Source organism: Haemorhous mexicanus, chromosome Z, assembly GCF_027477595.1.
Source record: "Haemorhous mexicanus isolate bHaeMex1 chromosome Z, bHaeMex1.pri, whole genome shotgun sequence".
NCBI lineage: Eukaryota > Metazoa > Chordata > Aves > Passeriformes > Fringillidae > Haemorhous > Haemorhous mexicanus.
The window spans coordinates 3569401-3581968 of NC_082381.1; the positions used below are offsets into that span (position 1 = coordinate 3569401).

General features: G+C 42.4%; 1 protein-coding gene across 1 annotated transcript in view; it reads right to left on the reverse strand.

Annotated features, from left to right (window-relative positions):
- Positions 1–12568, reverse strand: part of ENTREP1 (endosomal transmembrane epsin interactor 1) — a 30228-nt gene that overhangs the window by 2198 nt on the left and 15462 nt on the right. The window contains exons 7-9 of the mRNA XM_059837150.1: positions 7001–7130; positions 6314–6386; positions 1666–1815 (exon numbers count right to left, since the gene is read on the reverse strand). Of these exons, the coding sequence (XP_059693133.1) occupies positions 1666–1815; positions 6314–6386; positions 7001–7130 (353 nt within the window). The remainder of the gene's footprint in view (positions 1–1665; positions 1816–6313; positions 6387–7000; positions 7131–12568) is intronic.

The window sequence follows — 12568 nt, forward strand, 5'->3', positions numbered from 1 at the left end:
TAAGCTTGTACAACTTAACAGTCTGGCACGGTCAGGGTGGCATGGAAGGCTCACTATCAGATTTACACAAAATGCCTGTAAAATAGTCATATATAGCTATGACTAAGTGCATATTACATGTCAAATCATCTGGATGGAAAGCTTTCCCCTTTGGAAAGCTCTTTTGTCATTTTGTGTACATTTGGTTCCTTTCTCTTGTTTCTGATCTGAAGAGACCTGAAATGCCTTTTGAGTGTTAATGTAAATATGAAGGTAGAAGGCTTTTCTGATGTCTCTTAAACTCTTTATAACTTTTGGGTATTAGCAGTCAAGAGGACAAATTTTTGTATCTGAAAATAAGTACCTGCCAAGCTGGAAGCTAGTAATACTACAAAGTAGAAATTCAATGGAAAAAAAACCAAAACAACCTAACCCAAACAAAAACATTCAAAATTACCTTTCAAGGACTAAACAAAGGGAATATAAACATAAATCAATTTTGCTGCCTTTGGTCAAAAACTCACTGCCTGTGGTTTAAACAAATTACCAAATTTTGACCCCAATAAAAGGAATAAAAAAAAATCAAAAAACCCCAAAACCCCACCTACAGATTGTTCAAGAAGCACTTTAAAGCTGGCTTCAGACCAAAAATCTTAGGAGGGGACGCAAAACTTCCCAGCAAGAAGAGCAATACCTTGAAGCAAATTCCTCTGTTGCAGTGAATTCCTATTCTGTAGTACGTGTGACTAACTCAGATCCAGCTGCTGAACAGACCTAACCTCAGAAACACTGAGCCTAAAGCTTTCAAATGCTCCTGACATGGGGTCTCTGTACAGCGGAAGCACTCTGCTTTCACAGCTATGAATAGGTTCTGTGTCATGTAACTATTGCTTCAGCAGCAGATTCTCTGGGCTGCTGTGGTGGAAGTTGAAAGGAGGACAAGAAAAAGCACGTGATATAGCAGAGCCATGAAAACATTCCACAAAAACAGCAAGTGTAATCCAGATAGGCATGCTCCCAATATCCAAAATAAATGGCTGTTACCAACATGCCCCCTTGGCACTTACATTTTGAGTGGTGGTATGTATCAGCAGCTACTGTGGGGATTCCAATATCCTCTAGAAAAAACTGCAAGACCCCTGACTGGTGCATTTTTCAAGATTGTCAGCAGTATCACGGACTGTGTAGTCACATTAGTAGTTTTCCCACAGCAACAGAATTATATCACTGACACCAAAGCAATTACATCAAGTCTCCACCATGGGTTGTGTTGAGTTTTTAAGGGGTTTTTTTGACAATATGAGGATTGAGAAAAGGGGAGCAAATTTATAGGCTAATGCCAAATCCCCAAGCCAATTTTGCTTTAAATTGCTCACATTGAGAACTGCACTTGTCAGACTTTAGATGTTGGTGCACTGAGGAATCCTGTGTGCTCTCTCTCCTCATTTTCCACAACCCCTCCCTCATACCCACACCCTGCTACAGATCCTGTTCCTAGGTATGAAAACCTGAAGAGCAGCAAGATTAAGGAGTTAGGTGGAGAACGTTTGGCAAAGCATAAACTACTGTTATGTAGGTGCTCTACTGGGAAACAGTAGCTGATTTCTGCAGGTTCGATGTACTGAACTTCTGAAAAGTTCTTTCAAAGAAGGATTGCACAATCACTGACAGAGAAAACAGAGTCACCTGGAGGCAGCTGGCAGTGCAAGAGCACAGGGTCACTTTTAGAACATTTCAGCAAGGGATCGAAGGCTCTCCTGTTCACTCCTGCAGGCACACAGCTTGCATTTGAAGAGGAAAGGCTCACTCTGCTGGAAGGCTCCTCAATTTCTTCAGCTGAATAATCAGAAACAGAAAAGTAGAAGTGGTCAAAATAAAGCAAATCTGTAGAAGCCATTATTAGAGACTGATTTTTTTTCCCCATCTGTAATGAGGAAATCCACAAATCTGTAATGAGAGAGCTCACAAAGGTCTAGAGGTGCATGTATGTGTGTACAGACCCACACTTACTGAACAGTAACATTGATCTAAACCTTGTTTAAATGTTTGCAAAAACCTGTTAAGCCTTATGCAACTGGAGTAGCTAAAGACTACAGTCTAGTACACCCTAGTACAAAAACCACCTTAAACTACCTGATCAGAGAGAAGGGAACTACAGCTTTACTGGCAAGAAACTAAATCTCACCAAGCCCCAAATCCTCCTGCTTATAGGCAGTTGTACCAAGATATGACAGCATAAAGCCATAGAGGTCTGTCAACTTTTGCAATTAGGTATCTTGTAAATCAGTGACCAGCCCCTAAAAAGGAATTAAAATCTTAAATATTTTCCTGGATTCTTGTGATATGCTATATCCTTCCCCCTCCTCCTTTTCCTGATGAATGCTATTTAATGAACAGGACAGGATGCAGCTGTGTACACTTCTCGTTAAGCTTGGTTCTGTGCCTCCATCTAGTGGCACTTGGCATATTACAAAAAACAATTGTCTTGATCATTCAGGAGTTAAAAAATTTGTAATGGGCTGCCCCTGGTTGGATGCCAGGTACCCACCACAGCCATGCCCCTCTGCAACTGGACAGGGGGGAGAAATATAATGAAAGGCTTGTGTCTTGAAATAAGGACAGGAAGAGATCACTCATCAATTAATATCATGGGCAAAACAGACTCAGCTCGTAGATATCAGCTGATTTTATCCAAAAATGGATAGAATAATGAGAAGTAAAACAGATCTTAAAAACATCTTCTCCATCCCTCCCCTGGGCTTTATTTTCTGCCCTGCAGCAGCGCAGGGAAATTTGGTTACGGTCAGTTCATGACACGTTTCTGCTGCTGCTCAAGGAGAGGAGTCCTTGCTCTGCTGCAGTGTGCGGTCTCTCCCACAGGAGACAGTTCTCCAGGAACTTCTCCTTCTTGAGTCCTTTCCACAGGCAACAGTTCTACATAAAATGCTGCAGTGGGGGTCACTCTTTCATGGGGTCAGTCCTGTTCCAGCGTGGGTCTCCCAAATGGACACAAGTCCTACCAGGAAACCTGCTCCAGCATGGGCTCCTCTCCCCAGTGGTCTGCAGGTCCCTGCCAGGAGCCTGTTCCAGCACAGGCCTCCCATGGATTCACAGCCTTCTTGCACTCACGCACCTGCTCTAGCGGGGTTCTCCATGACCTGCAGGTGGATCTCTGCATCCCTGTGGACCTCCATGGCTGCAAGGGCACAGCTGCCTCTCCATGGGCTGCACCACACACTGCAGGGGAATCTGCTCCAGCACCTGAAGCACCTCTTGCCCCTCCTTCTCCAGTGGCCCTGGTGTTTGCAGGGCTGTTCCTCTCACATATTCTCACTTTACTCTTCTCTGACACCAATATATCTGCAAAGTAACTTATTTTCCTTTCTTAAATATGCTGTCACAGAGGTGTTACCCTAATTTCTAATTGGTCCAGCCTTCTCCAGCAGCAGGTCCCTCTTTGGAACTCTGCCAGGCACCAGAGGAAGCTTCAAACTTTCCAGCAGCTTCCCTGCCACTACCAAAACTTGGTCATGCAAACCAAGCACAAAACCAAATTCATGTAAACAGTCTTTTATTCAGAACACCGCAAAAATCTGTGGTGTCACTCCTAACAGGTATGCGGCAGTGGCAGGAGCATCAAGAAAATTTAGGCTTTGATGCTATGTACTTGTTAAGCACAGCACCTTATTGTCTATACAAATGCAACTTGGAATCTCTACAGAGAAGAAAGAGTGACACAACCTATATAAAACAGGTACCAGCCTAGCAAATCAGAAGGTAGGGCCCAGCAACAAAATATGGCAGGCCAAGAATCATGCAGGGTTAAAGAATCCATCACCAATCTAAGCTTTTCAACACCTGTGGAGCTGGGTCAGCAGTAAGCCCTGGAGGTACAATGCTGCTGTTACTTTGGAGAGGTTGTTTGTTTGGTATTTTTAAAAATTTGAAACAGATTAATCAACAGATTTTGTGATCTTAAGATAATGCTTAATAATGTAATGTTTCAGAGAGATAATTGTCTTATGGTGGTTGTACTGGAAATATGCACACCTAGTTTGTGATGAGACAGAGCTACTAAGTACTTCCTGCCACCAGCAAAAGGCTGCGCTGCCTGCCCACTACAGTCAGCAGGGGAAGTCCAATTTCTGCTTGACAGGAGTGATTATGAAGTCAGTAAAACAATTTTAGGTAGCATAGAGAATCTTTAGAGCTCTTCCTGCAGACAGCAGTCAGTATTCCCCTCAGTCTGCTGGCAGAGTAGTCCACATCTTTAACTTCCATTGGGGGCTATGCTCAGTTGATCAGCCCTGATAGTGCCAAGGGAATCACAGCATCATACACAAATGCCCTGGCATGACAGCCTGCCAGCATAAACTGAAAGATCACGTTTTATTTATAGACTGCTACACTGCATGAGCTGAGACTGCCCACAGACTTCCTCTGCCACAATTCCAACACAGGCCCCCCTTTTCTATTTCCCTCCTGCAGTGGTTTAAGCCCAGCAGGCAGCTCAGTCCCTCACAGTCACTCTCACTCTTCCCCAGTGATACGGGGAGAAGAATTGAAGGACATAAGTGGCAGAACTTCATGGGCTAAGGACAGCTGGAATGAGGTGGGGAGGGGAAAAAACCAGGAAACTCAAGGGAAACAAGTGATGCAATAGCAGTCACTCACCTCTAGCTGACTGATGCTCAGCCAGTCCCTGAACAGTGACAATGCTGGAACACTCCCCCCAGTCACAAATCCAAACCAGCACCATAGGCTGCTATGAAGCAAATCAACTCCATTCCAGCCAGATGTAGAACATCTTTCCAAATTTAAATAAAGGAAGAGATAATGCTCCGCATATTTATTTTTGAACTAAATTCTAGGATGCCTTGGCATCTAGAAGAAGCAGCGTTAATTTCCTTTCTTAAGAGGCTTACTTTCTTTTTTTTATCTGAATTTAACATGCAGGCTGATAATTAAATGTTTCTTTACAGACACTTTTATTTAAAAAAATACCGGGCAAACCAGTTAGGATGACAGAGAGGAGGGTACCCTTTGCCGTATGTGCTCAGGTAGGTCTGATTTTTCCAAAGGAAATTTTTAAATACAAATGCCTCAAACAATGTCATATCAGAGCCTTTTTTCAAAACAAAACAGAACAAGACAAAACAAAATACTTTCTTGACTGTCCTTCACTGCAAGTTCATTTTCTATGCTATTTTCTTCCTGTTTCCAGTCCTCATAACTTTTTAAGGTGCATCCTTGTATTTGATAACCTCTTTTTGTTTGAGCACAGGAAGCTCAGAGAAAGCAAAAGGAATTTTAATGGTAAGAAAGCTTTGAGAAAGAAATCCAGAGGAGCTGTAGCAAAAGATTTCATTCTGATTATCACAGCTGGCAAGACACCATAAGCACCCAAGTGCTTGTTTTCAGAGTTTTCAGGCAGACTGTAAGAGTTTAAGAGGATTTTGACAGAGCTGACATTTGGCTAAAGGATGATTTTATGCAAACTTTTTTTCCCCCCGACTCCATATAACTGGAACAATTCCAGCTGATGCAGTTCAAATCCAAGGTTTCTTTACCGTTAAGTAGGTTGGCAGAAGACAGGCCGCAATCAAATAAAAGATTTGGGGCTTCCCCCCTGCCCCAGTCTTTACTCTCTTGAGTGGATATTGCAAATGAGACAATCTTGCCATAATGGCCAAGTACTACTGAAAACTGGAACACATTTTCATGGGCTGTACTGGAAAAGCTGGAAGTTAATGATGCTCAGCCACAAGCCTACACTGCAACAAACATTAGGCTAAAAAAAACTTGGAGCTGTAGGCATGGTTTTCCAAAATAGTACAGAGCAAAGTTTGATGTGGTCTCTAACAGTAGTTTAGCTATCCCCCATACCAGGATGCAGAAATTTTTTAGTAATTCTTCCAGTTCAGGCTGGATAATGGAGTAATTCCTAGCTCCATACAGTACCAAATTATTCTATCCTTTTCCTATTTTTACCATGAGAAAATGTTAAAAGGCCCCATCACATACACTAAGTAAATGGAAGCACCAGAGCTGGACATAATTTCTTAAAACATATGGATATAGTGTCAAAAACTAACTTTTAGGTTACTAAAAAGGAAACATATCCTTCTTTTTGCATCTTGCATGAAAACAACTTGTAGTGCTTTTAAACGTTTTAAATATTAATCCTTGTTCTCACCCCCAAAACAATCATAGTTCTGTATCTCTGGTTTGCAGTATGGTGGCTGTCTTTCAAAGAACCAATGCTGCTGCTGCTGCATAAAGTTGTACGTGTTAGAGGGAACATTCTAGAACAAATATTAAAATTACTTTTTACCTTGAGAGGACTGCCTGTCACTTACTTCCCCTAAATCAACCTCTTCCATGCCATTTATTTGAAGTACACGTCCCTGGAATAAAATGCAAAAGTTGAAAAATCACAAGTCACCACCCTTCTCTGGCCTTTCCTAAGAACTGCAACATCCACCTTAGAAACTGAAGGTTCTTAAGGACACAGAGACTGTTCTTAAGGATACAGAGACTGTGTGATATGAGCTCAATTCCATGGCAAAGTCAAGGCTAGTGCATATATTCATATTCATTCTAATATTCATATTCATCCTCCAGGTCAGGGAATTTTATCCTATCCAGTATTTTCTGGGAAAAAGTGCCTATCTTTTGAAAACCCCAGTTGAAAAGGATGGCCAGTGATGCAAAAACCTTGACCTAGTCCCTTGTGGGAGGAGTAAGTGAACTAAGTGGAGTAAAGCAAGGAAGTCTTTTAGAATAACCAGCAACAGGTGTGCTTCACATTGCTTTCTATTCCTTCTCCCTATGCCTGGGCAGTTTTCCAACTGGAGAGAATTTTTCGGTTCCAGAGATAATTGATTAATTACAATCTTTGGTGAAATTTACAATCACAATCAAATGTGTCCTCCTGACATACATGTACCATGCTGGAATGCAACCTCTTCCTTGGAGTGGAAAAAAACCAAATCAGACATTAAACTCCTGTGGCCCATACCTGCTCAGAGCTTTTTAAGCTGCACACAGTTTCGTAGGGTGGAGGTGGGTCCAGAGGGCAGTACACTTCAACTCCTCTGATTCGTGTTACATAAATATAGTGCAGTGAAATCACATCAGAGACAGGTGTGCTGCAATAAATAACACAGATCAAATTTGTTAGTATGGCTTTCCAGCTGCAGAAAAACATCACCTGTTACCAAACTCCACTGGCTTTCTGTGCCAACGCAGACTTTGGGATGCAAGTCACAGACACTGGACTCGCCAAGATCTGCAAGACGCTATCTCAGAAGATGGCAGGAGTAATTCCCAGTTTAGCTCCTCAGGACATGCCTCTCCAGTGTGTTCCCCAGAGTTCAAACATCTTTGGGAAGTACAGGGCCTAGGAACCCATTCCAGTTTTACTTCAGAGATTCAGTTTTGTTACAAAAGATTTAAGTACAGGTTGTCACTCAAAATGTAACAGCCTAGCTCTGAGTTTTTTGAACAATTGAGTTCTCACTTCTAACCTAAATTCAAGATACTTCTGACTTGGTGCTTTATGCTCAGATACAGCTGCACAGAAAAAGCCAAATTCAAACTAAAGGCTGTTTTTGTGATGATGCAACAATATTATGGTTGACCAATTCCAGCGGCTTGTATGACAGCAAAAGCACCTCATGGCTAACCTTACTCCTCAGTTTCCAAAGAGCTCTCTGAAACCTTTACTACAGCAGAAATCCCAAAGACCTTCTACTGCAATATCTTTCTCTTAGGAGGTAGCTGTGAGAAGGAAGAAAACAGAACAGTCCCTGGAGAAACCTTAATTTTGATAAACATAGATTTACATTGCCCCAGGAACACTGTAACAAAGTATGGTGGTCAACAGCAGACCTGGCAAGAAGACCTTCTGTCATGGTCTGAGCCTGGCGAAATGCCAGTGCTTCCATGAGAAAACCTCTTTTCCTGGTATCTGCTGTGAGATGTGATCAGAGACAGAGCAGAGCAGGCTCTAACTTATGATTGAAAGGAAAAAACTTTATTAACATAAAACTACAGGGAAAAAACACACAGAACACAGGATGAAAACCTTCCAAATTTCCTCCTCCTCCCCCCACCAAATTTCCTAATTCCGTTACCACCCTTTGGATAATCAATTCTCAGTTCTTTGAGAAGAGAGGAGTCCCTCTTGCACTACAGACTTCACCCAGGAAACAGTTGAAACTTCTCATGTTTCTGTGTCACGTGTGGCACCGCCCGGAGAACATTTGCCATCGTAACCTCTTCCTTCCATGTCCAGTGCTCTCACCACTGCACATGGACCAGAGCTGCTTCTAGGGCTTTTTCCCTTTAAGGATGCTTTGCCCAGTTCCAAAAAAGAGCACAGTCCCTCTCCCTTTGGGACACCTGTCCCCCCCATGTTTCACCCCCTGGGGCTGAGGGGTCTCTCGAACAGAGATCATCTTTCTCTTCTTCTTCATCAAAGACGGAGGGCACCACCACCACCCTCCTCACCCATCGTCTCTGTTCACACACCTTCACATCACCGCACTCTCCTGGCTCTGAGCCATTGCCTCCCCCTAGAATGCAGTCTCTGTGTCACAGGAACTCAAGGGTTCTGTCCATAGCTATCCAAGAAAAGTCCAGCCAAAAGCCACTCCATCATCTCCTCCCACCTAGAATTCTTCTCAACTTCTCTCAATCTCACCAACTCCAGGAGGAATCAGCATTTGCAAGGTTTCCATCATCTCAAGAAGGGTTAAAAGTCCCAGGCTCTGCTGGTTTGGTTCATGAACTCCCACGGCTGGCTGCCCTGCTGGGCACCCCCCCTTCTCCTTCACTCCAGCCGCGCTATCACAAGCACAGGCTGCTCTCTCTCTCTCCCTCCGGGGGGGGAATGGGGGATGGCTGCCCGAAGCCCTCGCAGTGCTTCTCCACCCTTCGGCCCAGACCTGGCCTACCTCCCTCCGGCTGCATGGCTCCCCTCCCCCCTGCCCAGCTCGGAGCTGGACAGGGGAGGTCTCCTCTGGTCCTGGGCCGGAACTCAAAAGGAACTTCCAGTGGGAGTTCACAGCTTTTAACCCCCTGTGTTCTCAGAGGCGTATCCATGCCCTCAGTGGACAAACCAGGTGCCAATATTAAAATCTGGACACCGATTGGCGTGACCACACCATTCCAAAAAAAACCATTTCCCCTCAAACCATGACACCTTTCCAACACAATCCTCAGAGAAGTCTGTGACCCAAAGCATCCCAGCTCCACTCTGCTTTTTTGTTTTCTTTAATTTTAATTTCTGATTTGGTACTGAGCATGAACCTCAAGAAACACACAGAAACCCATATTTTGCTCTCTGTGTTTTCATCAGGTTTCACTCATTATCACTAGTGGATGCTACTCTCTACAAAGCAAGTCCTTCCTCCCAGAATTTAGGGTTTCCCTGGACACAAGCTGAAGGGAACAAAGATGACTGTGAATTTTTTTTTCTTGCAAGCTCAGAGGAAAGGGCAGAATGACAGAAATGCCTATGGAAGACCACTTGCACAGACAGGAAAAGAATAAAGCTTTCAAAATGAGAAGCTGGAAGCCCTCTTATGAAAGGCTCCTGTGAAGGCAATGGAGGTAATGCACAGAGAAATCTGATGAAAGGAAAGCAGATATTTTGCCAGCTAGCCATTATTTTTTTTAGTCTTAAAAATGGGGAAAACAAAATATGCTAAAATAGTTTTTTACTACAATCTACTTAATCTATTCCAAAAGGCTTCAGAATAACTCTGGAGACGGATCCTGCATCAACATTACTTCCTCACATTTCCCTAGTATGTTCATTCAGTGTAAGGCCACAAAATTATATACATTTTGAATCTTAGCTTTGTTTTTAAAAATGCCTGATCTGGCCTACCCAGCTCAGTCATACCTTGAAAATTATTGCTATGTCCAACAAATATGGTAAAACTTAATACAGAATATGCAACTAGAAAAGCATTCCCTGGAGTCCCCTAACTGTAAAAGTAATTTCCAGGAGGTACCCACACAGTACTTTAAACTGAACTGAGGTAGATTTCTAGGTCTTGCTACCCAACATGCATCATGTCTTCCCTTAAATTTACATGTCTTCTGACACTTTCATAGAATCACAGAATATCCTGAATTGGAAAGGACCCACAAGGATCAAAGGCCAACTCCTGCTAAACTTCACATTTTGTTTTTCACCTCAGTTCTCACTGTTTATGTTGTGCCAACCCTGAAAAATAACGTAATTGCTATTTTTTAATGTATGAAATAACAAGAGTAGAGGTAGGAATTGACCAGACACTTGAAGGGCTAGGGGTTTTTTTTGCCATTAAATACAACAGATGCAAACATTTCCCATGAACAACTGAGCAAACCAACTGTCTTTGACAGCTGGATCCCTGATGTATCAATTTAAAAGGTGGCAGAGAAGGCCTGCCCATTCCAAATATGTCTTTTGCACAAATTTTCATGACTGTGGTGTTTCCCTTTTCAGGGGATGTATCTGTCTTGGAGCTTGCAGATGGGGCTCACGTCCCTGGATGCCGTTCCTGTCACACCCTCCTTGCACACAAAGGTTTGGGATGCAGGGACCAGGGAGCTCAGCACAGAAAGCCAGGGCACAGGTGCTAAAAGGAGCTCAGGGTACAATCTGGGAATAAGAAGTGTGAGAAGGCTGACTGAGAAATGACCACATCTCATCTCAGCCACTCTTGCAGGATTCAGCCTGGGCTGAGTCCTAATTACTCATCTTCCAAAAACAGAAATAAAGCCTGTCTGTTGCTTTAACTTCTGCACTCCTGTATAACTACCCAGGACACCCTAAAACAAGTAGTCTGACTTCAGAAAGATGTCATCATCACTTCAGTGTGACTATCAACCAGTTTTAACATAGTCACAGGCAAGGTAGCTACTCAATTTTAGACCACAGAAGCCTTAAATACTGTTCAGCAGAGCCTACTGTGCACCCCCCCCCAAAAAAAAACCCCAAAAATATAGATAGATAGATAGATAGATAGATAGATAGATAGATAGATAGATAGACAGACAGACAGATATAGATATATACATATACATATACATATATATATACTGCTGCTGGGAAAGACGTAACCATCCAGAATGACATACTAGACAAAGAACAACTGGTCCATTTTAAAGCAGGAGAACTCTGAAAAGCAAAAATAATTACTCTTACGAAGAGATCATTATACATTCCCCTCTGTTCTCATAAGCCACTTGAACCAAGACTTAAATAGAGGATTTTAATGGTATTTTGAATTCAAATTCCAGTCTCTGGTGTTTCAGAGGACCTGTTCATTCTAAATCCTATTGATGTTATAATTTTCTAGGCAATCCCAAAATCTGTTATTACCTCTGCCAGGAACATATATTCTTGAAATTCATGCATACTATTCCTGATGAAACAGTGAAATAAACTAAACACTCCTGTTCACTGCAAAAAGGAGGGATTTTGAACAAGAGTCACGCAGTCTGCTTGAGCATCATAATACTTTAAGTATAAATATGGTATGTTCAGAACAGAATAATGCAGCCCTGAAGGTACTTGAGACAGTAGTTCATGTTCGGGCTCAGGTGTTTATTATTTCTTTATCAGTAGAACAGTTTCACAAACATGAGTTCTGCAGCCTTTCATTAGCAAGGCACAAAATGGCTAACTATCTCTTGTTACAAGGTCTTTTAAGACTAAACTATCCAGTTAAGAAATGACAGCTAGATTATTTTCCATTTTAATCCAATAACTGATCCCAAAGAGCCCGCAACGTGGACTTTTCTTCATTATAAAATGCCACCCAAACCCATGAAGAAGAAGGAAGAAGAAGGTAAAGAAGAACAACCTGCCTTCACCCTAACATCTCCATCTTGCTTCATATTTATTTTTATATTCTAAAATCCTAAACTCCAAGTTTTCTACCCTGTGATATTACACACTTCTAACCAACTAGATACCCATTATCCCAGTACTATCAATGAATTTCGGAAGCTTTCTTCAGAACCTCAGGTCAAATGCAGTGTTCTCTTGTCAGTCTGTGCCTTTAAACACAGAAAGTTTAAAATTCTCAGGATCCAGGATTCTAACACAGTCCCACCTGAGTCATAAACTAGTAAAGCCAACTTGCAAGTTACTTTTAAGAGCAAATAACTACCTGTAGGGTAAGGGATTACATTCCCGGGCAGTGCAGTCAAAACACACCCTTCAGTCAGCCCTAAGAACTCAAGAGAGAGAAGGAAAATGACTCAGGTCATGGGGGGGAACACCATTCAGGGTCTCTGGCTTGCTAAGTGGTTATGTCTGGCTTCCCACTGCTGCCCTCACCTGCATGTAAGCCTTCAGCTGTATCAAGCAGTAGCATTTCTCTCACCCAGAAATAGTTCCTAGAGAATCTAAACTCAAAACCACAAAATTTTACCCCCTTACCCACACTGTATTTATGCTTTCTCCAAACGAATGGGTTTTTTCTTTTTTTTTTTTTTTTTAATCCTCCTAAAATCACAAACCTTTTTCACCAGAAAAAACAGTCTTTAAAAAAAAAAGGTTAGGCAGTGTTTCAAAAGACAC